Raw genomic sequence first — 27,407 nt, forward strand, 5'->3', positions numbered from 1 at the left:
TAAATGTTGATTATCTTTATAAATGTGGCATATACTTGTGTAAGGTTGCTTGTCTTTATTTACCTTATTCGTTATTTACACACAGTTTAGCTATACAACTGTATGGATTAAATGTACAGGAAACTATAAAGGAAAAACTGATTCTTACAAAATAAATATTTTACATCTCCATGACTACGACTTCATTCAAACGCCCATTTTGACTTGGAACAAATTGCCCTCTCGTGGATATTTACCACTGTTTATGAGTGTGCGCAATCGACTTTTTATTTGTGCAGAACACTTCTTAGGGAGTAACAACGTGTAGAAGTGTAGTAACTTGGTTGTCTCGAGATGTAATTTATCGTATCGATAAGTTATGCCTTATAAATATGTAAAATTAAATGAACGACTTTGCGATATGCTTTAGCGGTCTATGATACTTTAAAAATGATTTAGTGAAAGTTGTATTTTGGTTGATATCGTTTAGATGTCACACACTAAGAGTAAGAGTAAAGGTGAAAACTCGAAATTAAAAACTAACAAGTTTGGATATCTAGTAACTTAAGCTGTAGCACACCTTGATGTTAAAAAAAAAGGTTTGACTGCTAGATAAGCCTAAAAACTGAGTAAAATACTTCATCGTCTTTGACTGTGTTATTATTATTACTTAAAAGTTGACTACACAAAATAAAGAAAAATGTCCGATGACGAAAAAGGTTTATTCTTCGTTGACGTCTATGATCTCTGTGAAGTAATTGGAAGGTAACTAATTAATTGACATTATCAGAAACTTAGCGTACTAAACTTTCTTTACCTGTAGTGTAGTGTAGTTATATTTTGTGTATCCGTTTCTGGTGTGTTTAAGACAAAATACCGCAAATGAGTGTATGTCAGTATGAATAAGTAATTTGTAGCTGCCGTAGCTAGTATTTAGTAATTAAATACAAAACAACTAGTCCACAAAGGTTATTTTTATATTTGATATTATTGTTGCATTATTTCGCCATGATATTCAGATTTCATAAACTACGTCTTAATATTTTTATGCTAAAAGCAAATGAAATTTGGTGTAATAAGTAATGGTTAAAATTAAAGTGCCTTTTGAAAAGTCATGTTTTCATAGTAATTTGTAAGGATATTTGATATTACTGGTAGCAGGTTGGGGATTGTTAATGAGTGTATTATGTTAAATTTAAATATAACTAATTCTTTTGTTGTATTTTAACTAACTAAGAATTGTATTTATAATGCTGGCATAGTTAAAACTGTGAACATAGATATATATTCAGGAATGTGGCCCATGACACAAAAGAAGAAATGTCAATATGTATATTGTATGTGATTAAAGGATAGTAAAATACAGTGGGCAGAAATAATAGAAAAATATTAACATACTTTTGTGTATTATAGATATAAAAAGTCTAGAATGTAAGGTGAAACAACCACTTGGCTTAATAAGGTCTCCTTTGCCCATGATAAAAATAACAAAACTTTGTTTTAAAACTACATTTAATATTTTAAAGTTATGGTTTAAACTAATAGCTGGTGAAGTATGAGAAATTAATATGCCTAAAATTTGCACACTGTGTTTTTTACCACAAATGTTAAGACTATAGGTTGTCTTTCATACCCTTGTATTTACTCAATAAATGTTTTAAAAATTTTAACTAATAACACATCACTTTGAGGTCAAACATTCCACAAGGCTGTATATATATATATATATATATATATATATATAAAAGCAAATTTTAATTAAAAAGATTTTATCCATTTTTCAAAAACTGGATTATTACCATAATTTTCAGGTTTGCATTCCAGTATTTTTAATGCTATTGTTCAGAGTACATTGAAAAGCTCACTAAATCCATAGCAGTTTGGAGCTTTTGAAACAAGTCAACTCTTGGTCTTTTATTCTTCAAACAAAGACTTTAAACCTCTTTCCACAACTTAAAATATTTGAACCAGGCACTTCAATTTAATATCCTGTCTGTGCATAATTCTTTGTATGAAAACAGGTAGAACATAAAAATCAAAGTGAAATAAAACTATTTAGGTTATTAAGGATGACCATCTTATCCTTGAGAACATGTAATCAAATAATCATTTTTTACCATGGGCTTAACATCTGATGTTGGACAGTCATTGGCAATGGTGACACAGCCCACCTGACAAATGCTTTAAATTTTTTAAGGATCATTGTCTTTTTTTTATTGTATTTAAGTTTTTATCTAATGTTGGACCACTGCTTTTGTTTTAACTTCATTTCAGTTTACATTAATCATTTTACTGTAATTTTTTTTTTTTTACTGGTTATTTGGCGCAGACAGTCGAGTTGCTTTGCACCATAAAACACTAAACAATAACATCAAACAATCACATTCAAATCAAATGTAGGGTTTCATATAGATACAGAACTTCAAGGAGTGTTTAAAAAATTAAATCTAATAGTGTACACACACACCAAATAAATCATTCAACAAGTATCTCATATTTTGCAAACTGTGATGTCCATCCAAGGATTTTTGTCTCCTTTTTCAAAAGATATATACTCAAAGTTCAACATTTGCCTTTAAAATGAAGGGAGAACAGTCATGGATAATGTTGACACTAAATTACTAAATTGTTAAGAATTAATTACACTGTCATTCACAATGAAATGTGGTATAACTTAATAAATCTGTAGATATACTACATGGTTGTTACTGAGCAGTTCTTAGAATGATTGAAATGCTCAACAGTTCCTTTTTATGGTGGGCATTATTAAGTAGTCAGAGCTTTGATTCCAAGTGAAACCAGGAGTGCAACACATTTAACCTTTTTAAAGTTCGTGGAATGATTTAAATTGATAGGTTAACTTAAATCTTTACTGGGATGGATACTTTGCTAAGTTAATTTAAACTTTTCCTGTTACTGGGGATGGATATCTTAGTTTGTAAGACATTATTGAAATCATTTTGCTGAACACAATTTTATTGTAAGAAAGAGTTATAATATAGTATTATTATTATTTTCTACAGTTAAGGGGCCAAAACTGCACAAAGCATTCCAAGGTTTCATCACAGTCTTGTATAAGGCTAAAATAACCTCCTTAGTTAGAATTCCAAATATTCTTTTATATATCCATAGATGGAGTCTCTCAAAGCTAGTATTCTGCATAAGGTTTCAAAATATTTTTTTATATATAAATAAACACCTTATGTCTTGTTTATCAACACTACTGTTTCTATTATTACAGAAAGCAAGCCTTTTCCATATTTGTTTTCTCTTTCAATAACATCTTCCACATTAAAAACAAAAATTAGAAATATTACTTAGCAAAAAGTTTTCAAAATTAGTTTGCTTGAGGAATCCAGTTAGCTATGTTTCATACTTAGAGAATGAAATTATACTTTCAGTAGGTAAACATAACTTTTTGTATTTGAATCTTTAACAGTTATAATCATTACTCATTCTTTTGTGCTTTACCATACAAAAAATAATTAATACAAGTTGCTGTGGGTAAACAATTATGACAAACCGTTGTAACAGAGATGTTATTTTATAGCTCATAAGCAATAAATTTATAAATACTTTTAATCATAGTTTAACAGCTGATTAGTTAGGATTTCTGAAAATAGAGAGTGGGACACACCTTGATTAGGTATGTAAGGACATCCATGAAGGGACCATATAGTCTTTTGTTGTAAGTAATGTGCTCTGAATCAATACTTAAAGGAATTAATACTGCAGGTCAGCCAAGTCTAATATTATGATATTAGTCTTAATAATATATCATTATGCTAAACTTGTTACTTTTAGGTAGTACTAGTAGCAATAGGTTATAGGTTGCTTAACATTTTAAATTCTAGCTTAAAGTAAATTATTACAAGTGTTAGTTAATTAAGAATTTTTTATTTTACTTTAAGAGATGATGTTATGTTTTCTAATATTTGGTAACTGCTGAATATTAAATATACATTAATTATGTAGCTTAGTAATTAGTTACATCTAACTAGAGGTGTTGCATACATCATAATTGCAATACTACAGGGTATTCAGAAAGTCACTGTGCAATTATATATTTATTAACAGACATGTTTCAATATGGAATACAGGAGGTAAATATGAATGACAATTATAAACAATGTTGAAAGTGACCCCCGTTGGCATCAATACAGGTCTGGATCCTTCTTATTTTGTTTCTAAATACCGTTATCAGTTGCTGGCTTGAAATAGACTGAATGAATGCTGTTAAAATATGATTACAAAACTGCACAGTGACTTTCCAAACACCCTGTAGTAATTATTGGTACACAGTATTAATTAATAGTGGATTTTGTGTTAGATTAAACAATAAACTGTGAAATAGTTTAATTTTAGTTAGATAAACCAGTGCTCACCCAGGCTAATTTGAATTTGTAGCTATGGATTTTGGAGCAAAACTAGTGAAGAATTCAAACATGAAGCAATCAAATAATCAAAAGCTAAACAAAGTACATTCCATAATAGTTAATTTTTTTTTAATGAAAACTACAACAGATCTATACATTTCAAAGTTTAAGTTCATTATTCTTTTTATAGAAAAGTAATTTATTCTTCTCCTCTTGAAGACATAAAAAGCCAGTTGTAAATTGAGTTTGAATTAAAATAATAAAAACATAGTTGTTGTTCAAACATGTTTTATTTTTGCAGTGGATCTTCCTCAGTTGTACTTCTTGAAACCTTGAATTATTTACAATACCAATTTTTTTCAAATGGGCAAATCTTCACAAAGGGAAGCTGGGTCAGTAATCTATGTATTGGTGTATTTGCATTAGGAATCTAGCAGCTGTTTATTTTAAGAAACATGCATTTTGTATGGATTTATGATTTGGTAATACATACTTGATTCCACTAAAGTGAAGGAAGGGGGAAATTATACAGAAAACAATATAATAATTGCTAACCATAGAAAAAACTGTGCAAACAAGTGGATACCAGTTTGAGAATTTTTATAAGAATGATCTTCACGGTAGGGATATACACATATAAAACATATTGTGAGAGTACATCAGAGTAATGTATGTTATAATAATGTCAAGTCACAGTACTCTGCAAGGAAGATGTGTTGAAATATCAACATCTTTATTCTGTTTGTTTATTCTAAAAAGCAAATAAATGTAAGTCTCCATACCTTAGACTTTTTGTTGGAACTTTGACTTTACTGCCAGTTACATGTAATGTATTTAACTGAGGAATGCAGTGGCATGTAAAGTTCACAATCAATAAGTTGAGGATATTTATAGTTAAAGAAACTGATTCTGAGACTGATATTCAACAAAATACATCAAGTTTATTTAATTCTTACAATGAAATACACTTTCAGTAGTTAGTTACTTATTCAAACTTTTGAGTAAAATGTTTTTCATGTATATAACACTCAAAATAAGTTAATAACTAACTTTTTTAATATTTATTTCACTATTATCTTCTAAACTACATTGATTGGATAAGAGAAATAGCAATCTTACCTGCAAGAAGGTGAGGAGGTGTTCCATTGGAGATTGGAAACTTTCATCATTTTAGAACTCAAGAGTTGAACTGGAATTTGGCATGGAACTTCAAGTTGTCCTGCAGAACTGCACTTTCAGCCTCAGATATGAATTTTTAAATATTTTCTTTTTATTCTTACAAGTAACAAAGTAGTATGTATAACTACCAACAAGCAGTTTTCACACTCTATTGATTAATTTCTGCAACTCATTGGGCTTTCCTAAAAGAAGAACCAAAACTCAAATAATTGGTTACTCTGATGGTGAGTGAGCTGTTTGCCTTCTCACATGTACCAATACTAGAATCTGCTGTAATGAATTCTACAACAAAGTGCTGGTTTCAGGCATTATCATAAACATTTTAGTAGCCCTTACTGTACTTTGAAATCAGCATCAGTAACTTATCACTGACAACTTGTGGCTATCATCCTTTTTTTCTCTCAACCTCCCTTGTGAGATCCCTTATTTATTTACAGCTCTTTCACCCATGATTCTCAATACTAATTAGCTGTCTAACTATGCTTTATGTATTGTCTAACCCAACTTCATAATACAGGTGTCCTTCTTTTACACCATTTTTCCACATGTACACACTACACCTGAATTTTTAGTTCTTTTTTAATGCTGAAGAATTGTCTAAAACTATTTTAAAATATTAATTGTTTCAATAAATAGGTATTTATTTTAGAAAGGTTCTCATTGGATAAGTGAACTATACTTGAATAGTTGCAACATTTCAAAGGACATTTTGTAATAAAGAGAAGTTGGAAGATGAAGCAATAAATATTAATCAAAACACAGTTGTTGCAGGTAGAAAAGATTCACAAAAGATGCTGGTAGGATATGTACTGGCAGACATCTATAGTCTACATTTGGTTTATTCAGATGGTGAGACCTTGACATTCTTTGGCAAGCCAGCACATTTAAGGTGTAAAGCAAAATATAAAGGGTGCAGAACAGTTGCAAGTGGCAGCAACAGATTGCAGTCATTTGTGATTCTAAAATCTAAGCAGATAAGATGACTTGGAAGTAATTTCAACCATTCTGTTCATGCATGATAATGGTGGAATAAGAAAACTGAAATCAAATTAGCATTGTTCTTGGAGTGAGTGGCTAGAGGATTTGAACTGAAGGATGTACTTCAAGAAGAGAATGCTTTCTTGTAGATAATGCTTCTAGTTATGTTGAATCAGATCAAGAGGTGTATATTGTAATAATGTATCACTTGTCATTGAACACTACATCAGTGATACAACCTATGAATGCTATCATAAGGTCCATTCAGAGCTTACTACGATCATCAGCTGATTATAAAGTGCATAGAATGTGCTGAAAATAAAATAATTATCTACAAACTGTTAACATTTATGAGACTTTTACAAATAGTAGGTTTTATCTGGACTGCATTAGTATAGAAACTATCAAAAACTGCTTCAAGAATGACAAGTTTGGCATAGCCTGAACAAAGTGAAACTGTAGAGGTCATTAATGAGGTTGCTTATACCTTAATATTGATTGTAATAATGCTGTGTTAAGAGTGCAGTCATAATGAGTCTGTCATCCAAAATGACCCACCAGTTAGTCTGAATAAAGCTCAGTCTAGCCTTAAAGATTTCATCAGATAATTATAATGAAACAGTTATTCGTACAAAGATATGTTATTTACTTAGTTACTGAGAAACTTCAAAAGCTATAGTTATTTCTTTATCTGCAGGGTTTTGCACTCTTTGAACATCTAAGCATTGAAAATATTTGTTCCCAGTCTTTTATATGCCATATGAATGCCTTAGTCAAATCCTAATTTGCAAATTTCCCCACTGACTTCAGTGTCTATATAGATACAGTATATAAGTATTTCATCCCAATAATACAATCACTTTCTTGACAAAGCATTCAGCACAGGTTTCTATCAGTAGGAGTGTTGTTCTTATTTGCTATTTATTTGATGAATGTAGATGCTGTCAGTGTTTTTACAGTTATCTTTTTGTTTTTAATTATACATTAGTTAACAAAAAAACAAACAAACAAGTACTTGCTGACAGTTATGAATTCCCGAGTTAATGTTTTTACTACTAATATGAAACAGACCCTTTCCACCTCTGCTATTTGGTGTTTGTCAATAGCCAGGGAAAGGGTCACTCTCAGTCAAGATTGTCTGTGATATGATCTGTTGCCAGGTGGATATATATAAACAGATTGAGTGTCTCTCTCCAGAAGGTTCTGGGTTGGCTTTTGCATATGACCTAGGAACAACTTGTGAGAACTTAGACTCCCATTTTTTTACTTCTTGTAACAGTTTAACCTCAACAGAGGATCATTTTGAGTAGCTACCACAAGTCACTTTTCTTCGGTTGGTTTCTAGAGCTTGTGAGGTTTTAAGGATTTCTCCTATTGCATTTGACTCCTTCCTTGGTAGCAAAAAGGATGGCAAGTGACTACTTGGTTTTTCCTTGTTCTCCTGATATTGTTGTTCATGCTGTCACTTAGTTACATTAAAGGATAGATATGCCTTATCTCCCACATTTATTGGATCATCAAATTTTGAGTTATCATTTCCAGGAGAAAGTGTATTTGGATTCTCAACAGATACACCTTTTTGGACCTGTGGGGGTCTGGCTTGGAACCTGTAATCACTTTAAATCACAGTTTTATGATATATGTTTTACACTCATGACTGTCCGGAGGTATTTGTCTTCAATCCTACTTTTGTCTGAAGCTTTTCAGTGTTACTCTCAACAATTTGAGGATGAGTTGGGAATTTGGCTTATTTTTACCTCAGTTAGATTGTTTGCTTTCATTTTTACTATGGTTTCCTCGCTGAACTGTTATTGGCCTTCATTTGATAGAAATGGTTCTTTTACCATAATTTGCCATGAGGGTGTTATGGAAAGCTGCTTTTTTCCATCCCATGTTATTTGCTGGAGTTCCAGAGACATTAGAATCCTGAATTGATATTCCCATTTACATTCTTCTTTATCATTCCTGGTTTCTGTTTTCCTGGCTCTGATTTAGGAATCTAGGCCCACAGTGATTTCTGAGTTCCTCCTTTGGTTCCAATAATAGGGTACCTTTGTATAATTGAGGATCTTTGGCTCAGGGTAACTGATAAAGATATGGGTGGAAGAGCAGTGGGAGCATGAATACTTCACTTCCTGGACATTTAGAGCTCTTTCAGCAGGAATCCATTGGTACTACAGGTTCTGACTTCAGAAATGGTCATTCAGTTTACAGCACCTCCACCATTTTCTGCTCAACTTGTTGATTTTTTACCTCCAACAGATTCATGATGAGTGCAACTTGGCTTCCATGCCATAAGAGATTTATTAGTCAAAGAAGGCAGTAGAAAGGATTATCATCTGCAAACCATGGGCCTGTGCACACATTATATAGATGACTAGCTCCACGTTGTCAGTTAGCAGAACAACACATTGAAATTGTCCTTTGAGAAGCCACAAAAGTAAGCTTGTTTATTAAATTGGACAAATATGTTTTGTAATTATTGTCCCTTTTGATGTATTTTTCAATATTTAATTAAGTCATGGTCATCCAAACTCTGATGGGTCAAGCCATTGAAAGAGATGTTGGACTTTTTTTCCATCTTCTCATATTGTGCAAATGGTTCTCTCTATTTTGGGGCTGTGGACATTTTTCAAGCCTCTCATTCATTTGAGAAGAGCATATATGAGGTTCCTTCAGTGGTCACTGTGTGACCAGTGGATCATGCATTCTGATCTTTTAGATCATCTTGTCTCATTACTCAGGAGCAACATCGATGATTTTTAATGGTGGATGGGTCGGAACAACACTGCTATTGTGGTACCCATTCTATCACTTTTTCCTAAAATCCATCTGTTCACAGATGCATTTCTTCAGGGATTGGGAACTTATCTTCAAAATAAGGATTTACAGGTTACTTGGACAGAAGACAAGTCTATCCCCCATATCTATATTTTCAAACTTCTTGCAACTGAGCATTGGTTGAAGGTCTGTTTCTTTTGAATGGAGAAACTGTCATTATACACTCTAAAAACTCCATGGTTGTGTTGCAGATTTCTTGTCAAAGAGGCAGGCATTCTTGAGACCTTTGTTTTTATGCTTTGAACCTTCTAAACTGAGCTTCTTTCCACTGTATCAGTCTTTCAATGTGTCATGTTCCAGGAGTGATGAATTTAATTACAGGTCATTTTTCTTAACCTAGTCAGATTCTTCTGATAAAATGGATGCTACATTACAAGGTGTTTTAGTGGATTTGCTCTCAGTTCAAATCTCCAGTGATCAATGCCTTTGGAATTTTCAACTGTAGTTGTTTTGGTATCCACTACCTCATCCTCAGCATTGGTAGTTGATGTGTTCAGTCAGGAGTGGACAGGTCCTTGGTCCTGAGTGTGGTTTGTTTTATTCCCTGTTGAATTCTTTTGGTTGCATATTATTGTCTAGCTCAAGCACAGTTCCTATTTCTTCAGTATTTCCAGAAATGTTTACCTATACTTTTTACATATTGTTCAGACAACCAAGATCAGACATTCTCTACTCAGATGTTTGAAAACACAGCCTTCATACTTGGAAGTTGTATAGCCTTTTGCCTGACGTAAGGGTTTAACTCCTAAAGTTTCTGTGTACTTAACTAAATCTCTCTCAACTATGATTGTTTATTAATGAAAGTTAAATACTTATTCATCAGTGGGTATTCAAAGGAAGCTAAATTCTCTTCATTCAAAAGTCTCTATTATATTAATTTTCTAACTTGGGTATTTGTAAAGGGGCTTGCTTTGTCTATGGTTGCTTTATATAAAACATTCTTATCAACAGGTTTTAGGTATTCTAAATAATGGAAAGTTTTTGAATTCCTAGTTCTATCAGGTCTACTAAAATCCTTTCACGTTCTCTTGCCCAAACAACCTTTTCACCCTGGGTGGACTAAGCAGATAGCTGGATGTGGCTTTGCTATAAGAAAACACATACATACGTATGACTTTTTCAATTACTGAATTAGAATTTTGCATTTGTTTTATGTGCATTGTCTCATCTTCCTTTTGTGTCCTTAGCCTTGTGTTCTTTGTATCACCTCTCTCTTAAATTATATTGTTTATTGTTGTTGGTTTTGTAAATGTCATCAGTCATAGCTGTTCACAATCTATGTGCATAGGACTCTTTATCATTCTACATTTGTCTTGCTTTACCTTGATAGTTTTTTTTTTCCTAAGACTGGCAGTCATTGAAGGGGAAAGAACCTTCTTGCTAATCTATTTGCCAGCTATTTCTAACTTTTATGACTACTCGTATTCTCATTGTATATGTTCTGTCAGTGCTTTCAAGTATTATTTGGCTCATACTAACTCATTTTGAGGAATGGGGACCCTTCTGCTTCCTGTGACTAATCTCCATATACCCTGACAAGGTGGCTTCATAAATTAATTCATACAACCTATAATGGATTATCATTATAGGAAAGGAATCTTATCTGTTGCATCTTGCCATATTTGTCATATCTCTATGCCATTAGCCATTTGGTTGAATTTCTCTCTGGAAGATATTGTGAAGGCTGGCATGTGGACAACTAATATTTTACTATCTCGTTACTTACATGATATGGCAGTGTATTTTTCTGAGGGTTTTTGACTACCCCATGTAGCTATTTTGACCACATCTGTTAGACTTTAACCAGAGGTATTTTCTTCAATCATATTCTTTTAGTTCCAGAGCCCCTTTATTTTTTATTGGTTCCCACTTTATGGTGAGTATTGCACTAGCAACCACCTTCACTATAATTAATACAGGCTGCAACAGGCCCTTTCAAAATGGGGTGTTCAATAAGACCATCTAGGCACCTTCTGGATGGTATTACCTTATTATGGACTGCCATTCAGAGACAATCATAAGTAAAGCTAAAGGAGATTCTGCCTGTCACTGCCAATCTTCAGGTTGAACAAATTGAGATTGATTGCCTTTTAAAAATGTAGGAGGCTTGGTTCGTCTATTGCACAATTTCCAGAACACTTCTGCAGAACTCCTCAACATCTTTTACCCCATAGGTTCTAGAAATGGAGCTCAGGAGCCCTTATAATCCCTAGTTCTCAGTCACTGGGATGGAAGATAAGTATTTTCCCTCTAAAGTGTTTGAATGTGTTCTTTCACTCTCAGAGAAGAGGGTGAAGTTGGGGGTCCTCCTACTAGCATCTCTGGATATTTTTTCCCCATATCAGTAGAAGTGACACTAGCCTCTGCAGAAGTCTACTCATAATTCCAGTTCAGACTCAACATGAAGTTAGGGAGTGTATGACATTTCTTCTTGATCAATGATGGTTTAGTATATTGGTCATGGAGGGTAGTCCCTTATCTCCTTATAATTCTGAATGCAAAATGGTCTTATTCTAGGTCCTAGGACAAGTGGAATACTCCTTGTCCATGTGAGTAGGGAGCAAGGGCAGAGATTTTTTACACCTGTTGGGGGGGGGATGATTTTTGCAACCACTTATGTGGACTGTTCAATTTGCAAGTTGGTAATCTCTGATTACGTGAATCTGAAAGCTGTAAACATGCAGTCACAGAGTAATCTTGTTGCCACGATACTTGGATGTATACTTAGGCCTACTGATCGAAACGTACGAAGTTACGAACTATAACTTAGATTGAAAAGCTTAGTAGCATGCCTATATTAAAGATGTACATTTTGGCTACTGAAAAAGCCTACATCTAGGCCTAATTATGTAATTCGGTAGGTAAGAACATGAGAATCACAAGAACAAACACAATTTGTAGGCCTGTGATGCAATAAAACAATTCAACAGACCCCCAGTAGGGAGTGAGGATGAATATTAACATTTCCAGACTGGGTGAGTTCTGTTCCTTTGGTTGAATGTGGCTGACATAATCTTCTCATCCCAAGCCTTTTAGACTTCTTTAGGTGGAGGAGAATGTTTGTCTACTTAGGTGTTGGTTACTTTCTTATTATTCTGATGGTGTGAAACATACAACTTTATGGCTTCAGTTTGAGATCCAATCAAAGTATGTGTGTGTGTGTGTGTGTGTGTAAAACATTGCAGTCCAATTGCCATAGCCACCTATCTATTATATAGGTATTGCAGCCTTTTAATTTCAACCATGAGTTGTGGTACCTCAGCTATCTGGTTGTGGCTGGCCTATACTGATGATTATTCATATTCTGTTCCACCCTTGATATAGGAACAAAGTTCCAGGTGAGAAGCATTTGCATTTATGTTCTGGATGGGGTGCAATTCTCTTGCTATTGTACTATTTTTTCTCTTGGTATACTCCTGTTCTGTGCAGATGCTTTTTCTATGGACCATACCTGCACTGACCTCTCCACCTTTTCAGTGTGGGATTCTAGTTATAGTGTCAGCAGATGATATATTTTGGGAGTTGATATTTTCCTAAATTGAAAATTTATTACCAATAATACTTACATCCACTGACAATTTCCCACCCTATCTCCCTACTAGAAGCTGGTTTATGTTGGGATGAGCTGCTTATATACAATATATGGGCAGAGGATGCATTGAAGTTGGTGGATAAATTTGCAAATTAGAATTTGCTTAAGGCATTCAAGTGGGTAATAAAAGACTGAGAGCAAGTGTTTTGAATGCTTAGATGGACAAAGATTGGAAATCGTGGAGATCAAGAAATAGTAATAGTGTCAGCAGATGCAAGTATTTTTGGAAATATGTATGAAGTTTAAGTAAATGTTAACTTCAGAAGCAGACTGTAAATATATCCTTTGGAAAGTGATTTGTTGTACACTTGAACAATACTATATATTTTATATTTTGTAAGTATGTAATTAGTTTGAACAAAATGTTTCATGTGAAGATTATGAAATGGCACCTTGATTCTGCAATTTGTGTAATTATTGACATCATAAAGAATGTTAAACTGCTAAATTTATTCTGTATACATTTTCTTTTTGCTTTCTGTTTTCATGCCTCCTATTAGTTTGAACCCGTAAATGTATTGAATGATAATGCATGCTGTTAATAACATCTGTTGTATTCAGAATGATTGGTTCAATTATCAGGATGTCTGGTAATATGAAGAACTTTTATTACAAATGTTTGAATTAAAAGTTTTGATGTGCCTTTACTTAACCTCTTACAAACCAATTTCAATCCAGTGGTTTGCCAATCAGATTTTTAATAACACAAAGCAAGTTTCAGTAGTCTGACATAAGGTATGATAAGCTTTGATTTTTATCCTAATTATATTTATTATTTCCTTGATCATGTATGGAAAAAGAAAAGGTTCATGCTTCCTGATCATGCAACACTTTTTTTAAAGAAATAATCAGTAGCTTATTTATACAATGGACCAAAATGGCAATAAGTATTATGATTGTCAAAACAAGTATTAAATTGTGATTAATTTAGTCCTTAAACACAAACTAAGGGAACTAACAGCAATGAAACTAAAGCACAATGGATGAAGGTTGAATAATAATAGTGATGGAGAAATAAACTACCATGTTAGAAGTTTTGAGCTATATTTTGTGAAATTTCTGATGTCAAAAAAGTTTTTTAATAACTGACTTTTTGAAGCAATTGCATAACAATTAGCAGGGTGAACACTGTATACAATTACAGGGTTAGTATGTTGTAAATAAAAAACAGGGGTGATATTTATAGGGTGCAAAAGATTCCAGCATTGGGTTATGTTTGGGAATTGTGTTTGATTGCGACTTTCTGGAGACTCGCATTGTTAGAGTATATAAAATAACATAAAACAGTCTTACTGAAAACAAACTAACTAAATGAGTTTGCAAAGCTTTTATCTTTTATATACCTATGTGGCACTGATAAATTATTAGTCTTAGTTAAAAGTACAGGGAAATTATATATTTATGGTATCATAAAGGTAGTAAATGACTTAGATTTTGTACTCCATGTTATGTATACCTTTATGATCATAATGTTTATTATGTCAGGTGTTATGTACACTGGTTTTAGTTGACAACCTCAAAAATATATCATGTTTTTTTTTATCACAGTTTAAAGAGAACTTAGCACTGTCGTTAACTTGTGGAGTAAATTAAGTGATAATAGAAGAACACTATCGTGTATAGCAATTAGTAATTCTGGCAAACAAAATAGAAGACAACATGAGACTATAAAGAATGTACAAATATATGGAACCTAGTTTCTCTTATATCAAACTTCTGACAGTTCGTTTCATTTACTTTGATTTTTCACTAGTAAATTAAGTGATTTAATACAGAGAAATTATATTACCATTACATACTGGTATACTTATGTAATGCACTGAACACTGTTGATGGACCACACCAAAGTTAATATATATTTTTTTAAAGTGAACTTTCAAAGTAATTAACTGTCATATTTAAGAGGTACCAAGTCTGTATGTTTGCAGAAAAATTATATAATTATAATTTATATAGTTAAGGAAAGGAAGTTGTTTATATACCATTATAAATCAGATCTTAGAATCTTTACTACAGAAACAAGGAGATATTTGTATTGCTGTACACACAGAGAACATTTGCGGAAAAGGCCTAAACTCTCCATAAATCAATTTTTGCAATAAAGGGAGTACATATTTAAAATACAGTTAATTCCTCAGTTTTTTGCGCGCTTTGCCAGGATAATAAATTAATGTGATCCACGGATAAAGAGATAAAAAGTCTGAGAAGCAATGCATTATTACATTATATTCAGTAATTATATACTAATTTATAATATTAGTTGTACGTTGTTTTATTATGTTAAATATAAGATACCAATTTTTTAAAACTAAGTATGTTATATGCCTTGTAGCTTATATATAACTAGTGTAAAATGGATGTTCAATGAACACATAAAATTCGCATTTTTTGTTTATTGCTTTGTAAGCTTTAATCTGCTGTTCCACGGCCTTCATCAGATCAAACTTTAGATAATAAGTAAATGAAAACAAGTTTTCTTGATTTCTCAATTATTGCCCATATTTTATGTTAACAGTTTAATCAGTTGTAACCATTTTGATATTTATTGAAATGTTTTAATGATATGCTGTTTAAATGTTATGATACAGGTTAATGAATATATTGAAAATAAGATCTGGTTTATTTGCATGTTTAAAGATTAGAATAATGTAATGAACTTTTGAGTTGTGTTGCAATAACTGTCAGGAGGTTATTAATATATCCAATGATTTTTTTAAACGTCAAGAAATCCTGCTCTAGTTATTAATACTTTTGTTTTATTTTTATCAGTTACATAGTTTATTCAGTGTTTTGTCATTTTATGACTTCATCTGGGTTAAATATACACAAATAAAAATTTAGAAATGTGAAAAACTAAATGCAGCTGTCATGGCAAAGGGCAGCTTTAAATGAATAATCTTGTGTTTTTAGTTGTGTTCTTAAACTTACGCAGATGTCTAAAAATTACTAATTTTCTCTATTAAATTGGGCTTTAAAAAATAATATACTTTGCATAAGTCCAGTTGTGACCTTGCACCTCTGCGCGTAATGTTTCACGTTTCTTTTTCAAATTGTAATAAGCTGTGAGGCATTCGTTGGACATTTTACTGCTGTTAAAACTGGTGAAACTTTATTGTGATTTTTGTTTTGTAATGTTTAGACACTTCTTAAAAACACTTTTCTTCTGAAATATGAAACAGCTTATTTGAAATCTCGTAACGTTTTAACATCGATAATTGGTTGAAATTACATCAGGTGCTAACAATGTTGAATCACGATTTTTGTTGCTGTTTTTGTCCTTTTTTCTGACATGAAAGTTGTACATTAAAACATGTATTGTGTATAACATTGCATTTACCATATAATTTCTCCGCTTTTTAACCTTGTCAGTTGAGATTTTGTATAGGTAGTACATTTCGTTGAAGATTAAAACTTTTGTTTATTTTTATCTAACTAAAGACATATATATATTTACGTTAACATAAAAGTAAACTATTAAGTACAAAGCACCAATACGTTTCAAAGTTCATATAAAATTATCCGCAAGTTTTTAGGACAATGAAGTTAAGAACTAAAAGTAGTGACCTAAAAATCTGTCTATTAAATTTACAGCCTTCATTATCATTCAGTTCTGGTTTTGTTTCTTTTAGCGGCATAGTTTATTCAGATTTTATAAACATCGATAATCGTTATTTAGCATTTAAAACTTTAGATGATATTAAACGTATTTTCATTCAGAAAATAATATTGAAAATCACTATGTATTTACATTCGATCGATACTGATGGTATGCGTGGGATGATTATTGTTGTTGCTATCATTATCTATAAATTATACATGGTTGATCAAGCAGCGCGCGATTCTCATGTGACCCATGTAGATTAGATATGTTCGGCTACTTACCAGCTAGCCAATCCATGAATAGAATTACAATAATCACTGATATTACACGTATAAAAAATGCTGATTCTTAACGTTTTATTACGATTTACAGCTTTTACAGTAAGTAATATAAGTTTTTATAACTGGTACTACGTTTCCATCACAGGCGCTATCGTTATCAAGTAAACAATTTTTTACAGTAAAGAACGTTTTGGTATTTAAATTAACATTCAAAACCTAACAATGTCTTTAAGTTCTATATTTGATTGTAGTTACTTATTCATGTAAATGAGTCCACGTAAATTTTACAGATGATTTATATGTGGCTAAACAACCAATACAAATATGAATATATAAAAGAACAAAAACTGTGGATTATTTTATGCAAAATATTTGCATAACTTTAGGAATGTGTTGGGCAATAACGATCTAAGATATATATGTAGATGTACCTGGGTGTTTATTGACTGTGGGACTGTTTGATTTTATTAATAAAGCTTCTCTGATTTTTATTCTGTTAGTGTTAGGCTTATGTTTTAGTATTATGACGTTCTCTTAAGAAAACTGTTTTTACTCATGTTCATGGACTTGAGAAGGGGGTTTTTGGTGTTCTTTCAACCTAGTCTTCAAGTTACGTCCCTTTTCACTTGTGTAAGAGGCTGGACAACTGCTAACACTATATTGTAAATGTTTCATGGGAAGATGGGTTCGTTATATAATTTTCTTGATGTGTTTAATTTTTATTCCAGCGATGAAAATTAGGTGTTACGTTAAGGTTATATATATGTGCTAGTCTTTTCGAAATTTCTGACAGAAATACAGTAATATTTTCTGTGTATAAAATGGTGCAATTAATTAGGTTTTGTAGAGTGAATTTATTAAACACCTTTTCTTTTTAATTTGTTAACATTTTCTATAACTACTTTAGTAGGGGACTGGTTAACTTTAATGAAATATTTATGGATGTGTTCTGTTCTAAAACTAATCGTACATCTGTAAAAGCTGTAAGTTGTATCAAAATATACTTTATCAGTAAATAAACTCAAAATGAAAATCTTAACTTAGTAGTTCTTAACACGTCTTCTACGTTAGTTGTTGGTTTCTCTAGCTCAGTTATAACTTGTGTGATATTTGACATACTGATCAATAAATTCTTAGTAGGAAAAGTATACAGAATACAGTTTTATGACGCCAGTGTATTTTAATTTTATTTCATAGGTGTATAAAAATATATTAACATTCGTTATTGTCATCGGATTTGTTTTCGGTGCGTGTACGCTTTTATCCGTTATCAGATGCTGAAATGTAAATAAATTGTATCATCACGTGAATTACAGCGTTTTAATATTTATGTTTTGGCTTCGTCTTTGTAGCATTATCGAAGGTCAAGAGAGCAACGTATAACATAAAGGAGCGCGTCTAGGTAAAGAGTATATAAAATCGATAACTTTCATGTGACTAAAGACGAACTAAATAAAAACATGTATGCGTTATAAACGTTTCGCCAGTGTTCATCATCTGAAATAATTTCACGGAAGTCGCACTTTTATAGAAGGGTGTTTTGTGAACTTTTACCAACTGAATGAAGGTGAACACTGGGTAAAAGTGTTTAACTGTGTTAATGCTTTTGATAACTTCTTTTTTAGCCACATAAAATACTGGACTTTTCCAATACATATTTTACGTGTTTGTATCAAATAATCTTCGTTAGTGAGATAAGGAGCTAATTTCGTTTCACGTTTTTCTTTTTTTGGTTTAAACACGCAGATTTTTAATTTATATGTGCAACGTTTTGCCAGTTATTTTTTTGAAATTAAGGATCCAGCAATGAATCTCAAGGTGGTAGTTTTACCTAGTTACGGGCAAGGGGTGTATCTCCACCTTGTTTTTATAAATACTTATTTTTGTGCATGTTATGTGTTTTAGACGTAAGCAAAATACATGCCATACTTTTATGATGCAGTTTAACGTTTGCAATGTTTTGATTGATAACGAATCGCACAATCTTTTGTGTGCGTTATATAATATTATGTACATCCGACGGAAACTTTTAAGTGTCTAACACTTCGGCTACCAGATCTACCGATATGCATGTTTATCCTGGTTATGTTAGCTTGTATTTCCATCATATTTCTTTATTTTATTGGAGATTCAATTGATGTGCCATTTTTGTTATGTTTAATGATATTGTAAATATTGTAGATACGAACAAAATTTGTTTAATACACATTCTTAAACATTCCTCAGACGCCAAGTGACTTTTTTAAAGAGCTTTGTCGACTTGGTGCCCAGGATTGAAGCTCCATGTATGTAATCTATATCTGTAATACTCTTATAAAATAAAACTGTCTGATATGTGCTTTCAATAATAGCTTTTATTATGTTGCTTAGCGGCATAACTAAAAGCTGATATTGTTAGTGTGTCTACTGGAAGTATAAAGTGAAATATCTTGACAGCGAAACTGGAAAATATCTAATAGTTTTGTACTTACTGATCAAGTATATTTTATTAAAAGTGCTAGCATTTATACAAGTGAAACTTGTATTTCGAACAGGGAAAAAATATATGTGCGTGTGTTAGTTTTGTAGTGCATGCTGATGTTATAAGCTCGTTTGTTTCTGTTATTAATGTGGTTTGTTTAGGTAGCAGTTAGCTATGCTCGACCCAGTCAATAACCTGAAGACCTAATAGTTTTGTACAAAAAAACCAATGCCTTTGTCCTTCCTTCAACATAAAATTTATATTACGCTGTAAAATATATCAAACATTAGGTTGTACTGTAATATTGTAAGTTTATTTATTGATAGTATTAGGTATGGTAAAGTTTAGCCCTAATTAAATACTAACAAAATACTAACTAATAAGCGAATAGTTTGTAATAGAAGTAAACGGCAAGATTATAATGGATCGTGTAATAAAGTGTCCGATGTACATGTTATTGTAATGCTAAGAAAAATTAACATGAAGAAAGGCTTGAATATAAGTATGAATTGCATCTTTAAAGTAATAATAAAAATACTGATTATCTGGAACTCATTGAATTAATACGAATAATCTACTCGTCTTTGATTATTTAATTTTGTTTGGTGTATTAAAATTTCATGCGATAATAGCGAAATACCTTGTAATATAAAATAAAATAAACTTTAGATCCTCTATTAGGGAGCAGTTTTACTCCTGTTAATTTAAGATGTAATTGAAGCTACGGAAACAGAAAGGCGTAAAAAAGAATTTAAATTCACACTTATAAATCTGTTTTATGTTTTATATAACAATGTAAAGTAGGTAACTTCCCCCCCCCCAAAAAAAAAGCGAGATTTAAAAAAAAGACAGTAAATGTGGCGTATAAATTATTAGTTCATATAGCATTCAGTTGGAAAGTGACTAATTTCCTTGATGTGAAATTGATTGTTGAAATTCGCGCGCTTAAGAAATTCCGTAATGCTTTTTTACGTTAATCTTGTTGGTAATTATAGACTGGCACAGAAACAACTGTAATGTTTAACACTAAGCGTTATTATGGAGTGTATTTTCATTGAAATCTATAATGTATTTGTGTAGGTTTATATGGGGAAAACATTTTTTGATTTTGTGGTAACAAACTTAGCTTTAATTCTAAAATTACTTCCATTTTACAATACTCTAATGATATTATTGAATAGAATAATTTTACAATGTTTACGCAAGTTAAAGTTCAACCGGTAAATAGTAGAGAAGTGTGGCTTAGAGGTTAGATTGACGAATTGTAGATCGAAGGGTCCAGGGCTCCATACTTTGAGTGATAACATTGGCGGGTGTATTATAAAATCACAATTTCATTGTCGGTTCAAAAAATAAGTAAAATCGCCTCGTGTGAGTAAGTACAACTGATTTTGTAGATCTTCCTCATATTTATTATATATCTAGATATTTGAAACAAGTCAGATATGAGTGGTAGTAAACACAATATCCAATTTATTTCTTTTTTCCCAGGTATTTTTACTGTTACTCTTAAAATGTTAGGGAATAGTTTTCTTATTATAATATTTGTGAACCTTATTATCTGTTTATAAATGTCTGTTGACTTGTATATTTCATAGTGTCTCCGTTTTCGAAAGTTTAAAGTTGTAATTTTATTCATAAATTTGTCATCGTTACCAGCAGATAATGCTCTTTGAATAACCAAACAAGGAGTGTTTTATAACGTCAAGCTTTAGTAAACTGATACCACATGAAGGGTAACACTAGAGAATGATTAGGTAGATAAAGGTCCTAGAAGAAACGTGGGTGGTACTTGTCTTGTAGCAGGGTAAGAAACAGTGGTCACAAGTTGGAGATAAATAGCATGTAAATAGAGGTATACGATGGAGTGCTCGACAAATGTTACAGCATTTTTATTGGATATTAGCATTTGGCTTATGTGTCGTATTATGTACTTTAAACGATCATTCACTTGCTATAGCTTCAGTTATACTGGTAGTGGTTTCTATATCCAAGATGAATTGATACCCCGATAGTAGTTGATACGAAGTATGTTACAGCTGAAGTTTCCTATGTTGTAAGCCCAGCCAGTCTGAAATGATGCGAATAAGAAAGCCGTGGGAGGTAAATGTTTAATAAACAAGTAAATGAAACCCAGAGTTTATTGTGCAAATTATTTCCACTTATGTGGTAAATGGCCTGACATGGCCAGGTGGCTAAGGCACTCCGCTCAAAATTTGAGGGTCGTAGGTTCGAATCCTTGTTACACCAAATGCGCCCGCCTTTTCAGCCATGGGGGCGTTATATTGTGACGGTCAATCCCACTGTTCGTTGGTAAAAGAGTAACCTAACAGTTGGCGGTGATGACTAGCTGACTTCCCCGTAGTCTTACACTGCTAAATTAGGGGCTAGCGCAAATAGCTCTCGTGTAGCTTTGCGCGATAATTGAAAGCAAACCAAATTATTGTCGGGTAAGCACTTGGCTAACAGTGACGTTAACTTGTGTCATCGTGTAATTTCAGTTTAAATTGTGAAAGAAAACTCCAGATGTTCGATGAAACGTTAAAAAACTTTAATGTATGAGGTCACGTGTTACTGAGTCGCTTTCTTGATTAGAAAAGCTTATTAGTTACAGTATATAGATTGGGGTGTGAGTGATTTTGACAATAAAGTAAATCTAAGAGTTTATGAAGTTAATCATAACTATTGGGTCAGTCGATAATAGTGTTGTTAAATATGTATATTTTTAAAGTAAATTCAAGTTCTGGAATTCAAAATAACTTTTTAAAAAATCATGATGCTGTTTCCTGTTTTGCCAGCTGTACCTTGTGTGTAGTGATTCGGGTCAAATTAAACTATGTGACCTGCCAACAAAGTTGGACAAGCCTGATCTGAGTTAGTGTGTCTATTACTTGGTGCTGTGTGAAGTTACTGACTTTAGTATCATTTATCACAAGACTGACCAACTGTACAGTAAACACAACGTACTCGGTATGAAAACGGACGTACAGGATTTTGTGTGAAATCGTACACAATCGCATATAAAGTTTTTAGTTTGTGTATATGTTAATTTTGTACAGAATTCGCGAAAGGGTTAAGAATTATATATATATATTTTCAAATTAAAGATTTGTTTACACGTGAATTATTAGCCAGAAATGATCTACCAGTTTAGTTAACTAATAAGAGTCGTCCTCTATACTATTTACATATTTTAGTATTATTGTAATATATATTTAAGTTTGAAGAACAGCGGTATCTTTCTTTGACATTACAGACGTGGTTTAGAGAAATTAATTACTGTCTGTCACACATGAAATGTAATTAGAGTCGAACATTCAGTTAATTATGATGTACGACATGGTGCTTTGACAGTCCGTACGTGCATGCAAGTATTGAAAGTTCTAAAATTTTGCACACCTTCAACCAACGTCATATAATTTTATTTACTAATTAAGTGCGTTCATCGCGTAGAAAATTGTAAATGCTCCATAATTCTGTTTTATATATTATGACTGAGGGTTCTCCTCTGTTGTTAAGCTGTCGTTGTTTGTCGTCGTAAATATCTGCTAAAAAGAAAAAGAAAACCGTCTTCGTTTGGCATTCTTCCAACTTTCCAGTTGTTTATATTAACCTCATTTTCGTTCTCTCACTTGTTTATATGCTTTTGTCATTGTTCTTGGATAAACTTTACAACGCGTATTTCAATGATATTTTCATGTGTCTTTCAGTTTGGAACAGTATCCCATACAGTAGCTCTCTAGTTTGGCAGATGTAATGTTGTTTGTATAAATGTCGGCGGCTTTTAGTGGCGAGACCTCCAGAAAGCTAAATATATGGCTATCTGCAGTATATACAACCTTGACCTGTAATTCCTAGATGGAGCTGTTGTTGTACAATGAAACTGAGTTTTAGGAAAACAACATTTCACAAAATTGATACAACGATGCATTTTCAAATAAGTGTAAATTCATTTTAATTATTTATTATATCGTTTCATTCTTACTTTATTTAAATAAAAATAGAGTAAGCGGAACGAGAGACCACTGACTTCGTGATTTGTTGTGTATTATCTGTCGGTTACATGAGTGAACACCTTTATGTTTGGACATTATTTGAACTTATTCATATTAGTTTTTGACAAGTTGTTGTTTTGATTTATAGCAAATACTTGATCTACTGTGCATAATTTTAATTCCATTTCTTACTTAATGTCTACTTTGTTGTTTAACCATTATTTCACTTACGAAAAACAGTTTAGTTGATTCGTTGTTCAGGTAGAGAAAAAAGGTAACATTCTACTTCATACTTTGTCTTCGGTCGCACCAAACATGCTCGTCCTTTCAGCCGTGGGGGCATTATAATGTGACGGTCAATCCCACTGTTCGTTGGTAAAAGAGTAGCCCAAGAGTTGGCGGTGGGTGGTGATGACTAGCTGCCTTCCCTCTAGTCTTACACTGCTAAATTAGGGACGGCTAGCAGATAGCCTTCTAGTAGCTTTGTGCGAAATTCAAAAAACAAACAAACAAATCACACTTTGTCAGTACACGTATAATAAAGCAGTTCGATTATAGTTAAGTTACATTGGAACCTTTTATAGAATGTAAGATATATAAAATAATGAAATATTTGGATACCTAATCTTAACGAGAGCAGATAAACAGGTTGTAAAAAGTTCTGCATTACTTTTTTTGGATGTTTTGTCACGCTCAGATTGAATAAGGTCTGTTGAGGTCCCTGTCGTAGGTTCTACAGTTAATGCTTTCAGCCTTCAAGCACTAATATCATTTTTTGCGCGAGCTACGATTTCCCTTTGTTTTATTCGTAAGTTTGGAACTACCACAATGCATTGTACGTTTTGATGTCTTGTGTGAGTAATGTGTTAGGTTTACTAAACTGAGTTTGTTTGTTTTTTCTTGTTCCTTCCCAACTTTCTTATATTTGCTTTCCCATCTGTCTTGTTTCTAAGCAAGTTTACAAGTTGTGTATTTTGAATATGTTGCTTTCTAAACTGAAGTCGTTGTACTGGTTAGTATCTTTGTATGTAATGTTTGTCTACTACATTTTTTTTCCTCACACAATTTATCACTCGTCAACAGAACTAGAATGTTAATCTCGGAACCAGATTGTATGAGATAATCAGTTTTATCACGTAGTCCTGTTGGAATCTAATATATATATATATATATATGATGAAGCAGAATGAACTATTTTAATACAGAATTTTCGTATATTTTTTACATTATGAAAAAAGACAAATAGAAATGTATTTAAATAATTTGTATAAGTACCACTAGCAATTAGTGTTCCGTTGTGTTAAAACTCGTGTCTTAAATGGATGTAAGGAACTCTTTTGTTTACTACACTTCATGGCTTATTTTTATATAACTTGTACATTTGAAGATGACGTTTTATTTTAAGAGTTAAACCGAAAAAATATGCTTTAACGTTTCTGAATGGCCCAGTACGACTGGATGTGTAGGGCTCTCGACTAGTAATCTGAGAGCCGTAGGTTCAAGTTCCCGTTATACTAAACATATTCGCCTTTCAAGTTGTGAGAGCGTTATAATATGATGTTAAATCCCACCATTCGTTGCTAAAAGTGTAGCTCAAGAGTTGGCAATGAGTAGTATTGACTAGCTGCTTTCACACTTAACAGATAGGACTCGTCCATTCCTGATAGCTAAGTATATACACAATACATAATGTTCTAATAGAGTTAATGTGTTAATGATCTACAGATGTTAGGTACGTTAAACCCCCTTCTCATGATGTAAACAAATTAAGGAGCACTTAGTGTCAGTAGGCAGTAGCAGCGCGAAAGACAATAACATTCCACCTTGAATGTAAACTTCGTTGTGTTTTATCTTACTGAAAACATGTATATCGGAGTAGTTTGGAAAGCAGCTGGAAAACCAGAGATTAATTTCAGTGAAATAAGAATAGCTGTGCTTAAACTCGAGCAATAAACAGACCTTAAAACAACACAAACACAGTTGGAATTAACCCTGAGAAAAAAAATAGACAATCACTATAAGATGCCTAGAAAAAACGAACAGCCTAGAGCCATCTAATTTTAGTGTCAAACTATTGACACTTTCTGACTTCTTGGCATTTATCATTAGAAAGTCTGTTCGCTTTATATATATTGTGAAGAGTGTGAGTAGCATTCCGAACCGCAGACAAGCCCTTGTTGAAGTTAGTTGCGTATGTCAGCAGATATCTTCCGAATGTAATAAATACTGGGCCAAGTCGAGTCCTGAAAATAGTAGCTGTACTTGACGTTAATTGGCTGCAAATAAAAGAATACACACAGTGACCGTACGGCTTGATAACAAGACGTAAAAGCTGGTATCTTAAAAAAAAAGACTTAAATATTCGGAAGGGAGAAAACTAATGTTTTAATAAAGATGCGGAACGCATTTTTGTGACGTTAATTGTGCTTGTAGTTTTAAAAAGTGCTGTCAACATGAGTGATGGTAAAAACTAAGTTGCTCTGCAGGATTCAATCACAAATACTGTAGGTAGCGAAAGGATACATGATTGAACGACGAAATAGTAATCGAGCAGTTATTGGTAGATACATACTAAGTGTTTTTTGTCGTGGCATTAATTAACACGGTAAGGTACAACTCTGGTTTTAAAGGGTTAAAATATGAGTTATGTGACTTCAATAAAAGTGTTGGGTAAAACTGACCTTACACTTTTAATAGACACATCGTACATGCTGTCTTATGACAAGATAAACTGATGTATCCAGACTTGTCTAAGTAAGAATTTATATTAAGATACCATTTTAACTTCGCATAAGAGACGTGTGAAAATAACATCCCTATTCGAAATGACCTTTCTCCTTTACAGGTGCAATAACAGGGCGAATTTTATACTTGTAGAACTCTCTTAAGATACAAAGTTTATAAGCTCACACAAGTATGTGTGAAGCAATTAATAATTTTTCATTTTATGAGGTAAGAAATATGTAATCCCAATAACAAAAACTGCAAAGAATTGGTTTTGAGTTTTACAAATAGATTGACGTAGTTCTAGAGTTTTAACAAATCCTATCATTGTATAATAACCTTTAAAGTGAATATACGGATTTTAAAGTAAGAGGTGCAGCAGCTTACTTGAATAAAGCATGTATCAGATCGGTTAGTAGTTACGGATTCGAATCCTGTTCAATCTCAACTTTTACTAAAATACGGGCCTAGAAACAATGACAGTTTTAAGGAAACCAGTTAGTTGTTCAATCTTTCAGTATCGCAGTCTTTGATTTGTTTGTTTTGAATTTCGCGCAGAGCTACACAAGGGCTATCTGCACTAGCCGTCCCTAATTTAGCAGTGCAAGACTAGAGGGAAGGCAACTAGTCATCACCACCCACCGCCAACTTTTGAGCTACTATTTTACCAACGAATAGTGGGATTGATCGTAACATTATAACGCCCCCGCGACTGAAAGGGCGAGCATGTTTGGCGCAACGGGGATTCCTGCAGTTTTTGATAGAATGAATGCGAGGCAGACACTTAATAGCAATGTTTGATCTAATAAATCTCATGTAAGTTCATTTCGCTAAACTGGTATTCTTGTTTACTAAAACCATGTGCTAGAAGAAAGGCTTTCAGAAAATATAGCACTTTCGCCATTTAATGAGCCCTAAATTTCATACACTGTCTTATTACTGAGTCCAGGGTAGAGAAATAACTATACTAAATGAAACACATCGTTGTTGGACACCAGAACTGGCTGATGGTGTAATTAGAGGTATCAAACTTTCGTACAGCAAGCCTTAAGAGTATTTTACCATTTTTGAAAAGCTCGAACACGGTGTGGAGATATAATTTTAGAACTTAATATTCCCTGATGTCGTAAAGAAATGTTGTTCTGACTATGTTAAACTGGTGCTTTTGTTTGAAACATGCAACTGGGCATGGCGTACCTTTGTCATAAAGTGATTGGAGTAACAGTTGCTCTCATATGTTCTGTGTAACGTACAAAATAATACATCTTTATAGACACTAGTGCATTGACCAACAAGTTCTCAACTTGTCCCGACGAAACGCAATAAATCTATATACATCAAGTTGCAAACTTTGACAGTTCTACTACAGCCGGATTACACTGTGTACTGGGGTTTGTGAA

At 32.7% G+C, this 27,407-nt stretch overlaps 1 protein-coding gene across 3 annotated transcripts in view; it reads left to right on the forward strand.

Annotated features, from left to right (window-relative positions):
- The first annotated feature begins 246 nt into the window (after positions 1-246).
- Positions 247-27,407, forward strand: part of LOC143245133 (peripheral plasma membrane protein CASK-like) — a 184,682-nt gene continuing 157,521 nt past the window's right edge. The window contains exon 1 of one of the 3 annotated variants that reach the window (XM_076491078.1): positions 247-744. In XM_076491078.1, coding sequence (XP_076347193.1) covers positions 680-744 — 65 coding nt within the window. In that variant the 5' untranslated portion in view covers positions 247-679. Of the gene's footprint in view, positions 745-17,407; positions 17,513-27,407 lie in introns of those variants that run through there. The other 2 variants (XM_076491071.1, XM_076491088.1) reach the window with 2 other exon arrangements.

Source organism: Tachypleus tridentatus, chromosome 1 (genome assembly GCF_004210375.1).
Source record: "Tachypleus tridentatus isolate NWPU-2018 chromosome 1, ASM421037v1, whole genome shotgun sequence".
In the NCBI taxonomy this organism is placed as follows: Eukaryota; Metazoa; Arthropoda; class Merostomata; order Xiphosura; family Limulidae; genus Tachypleus; species Tachypleus tridentatus.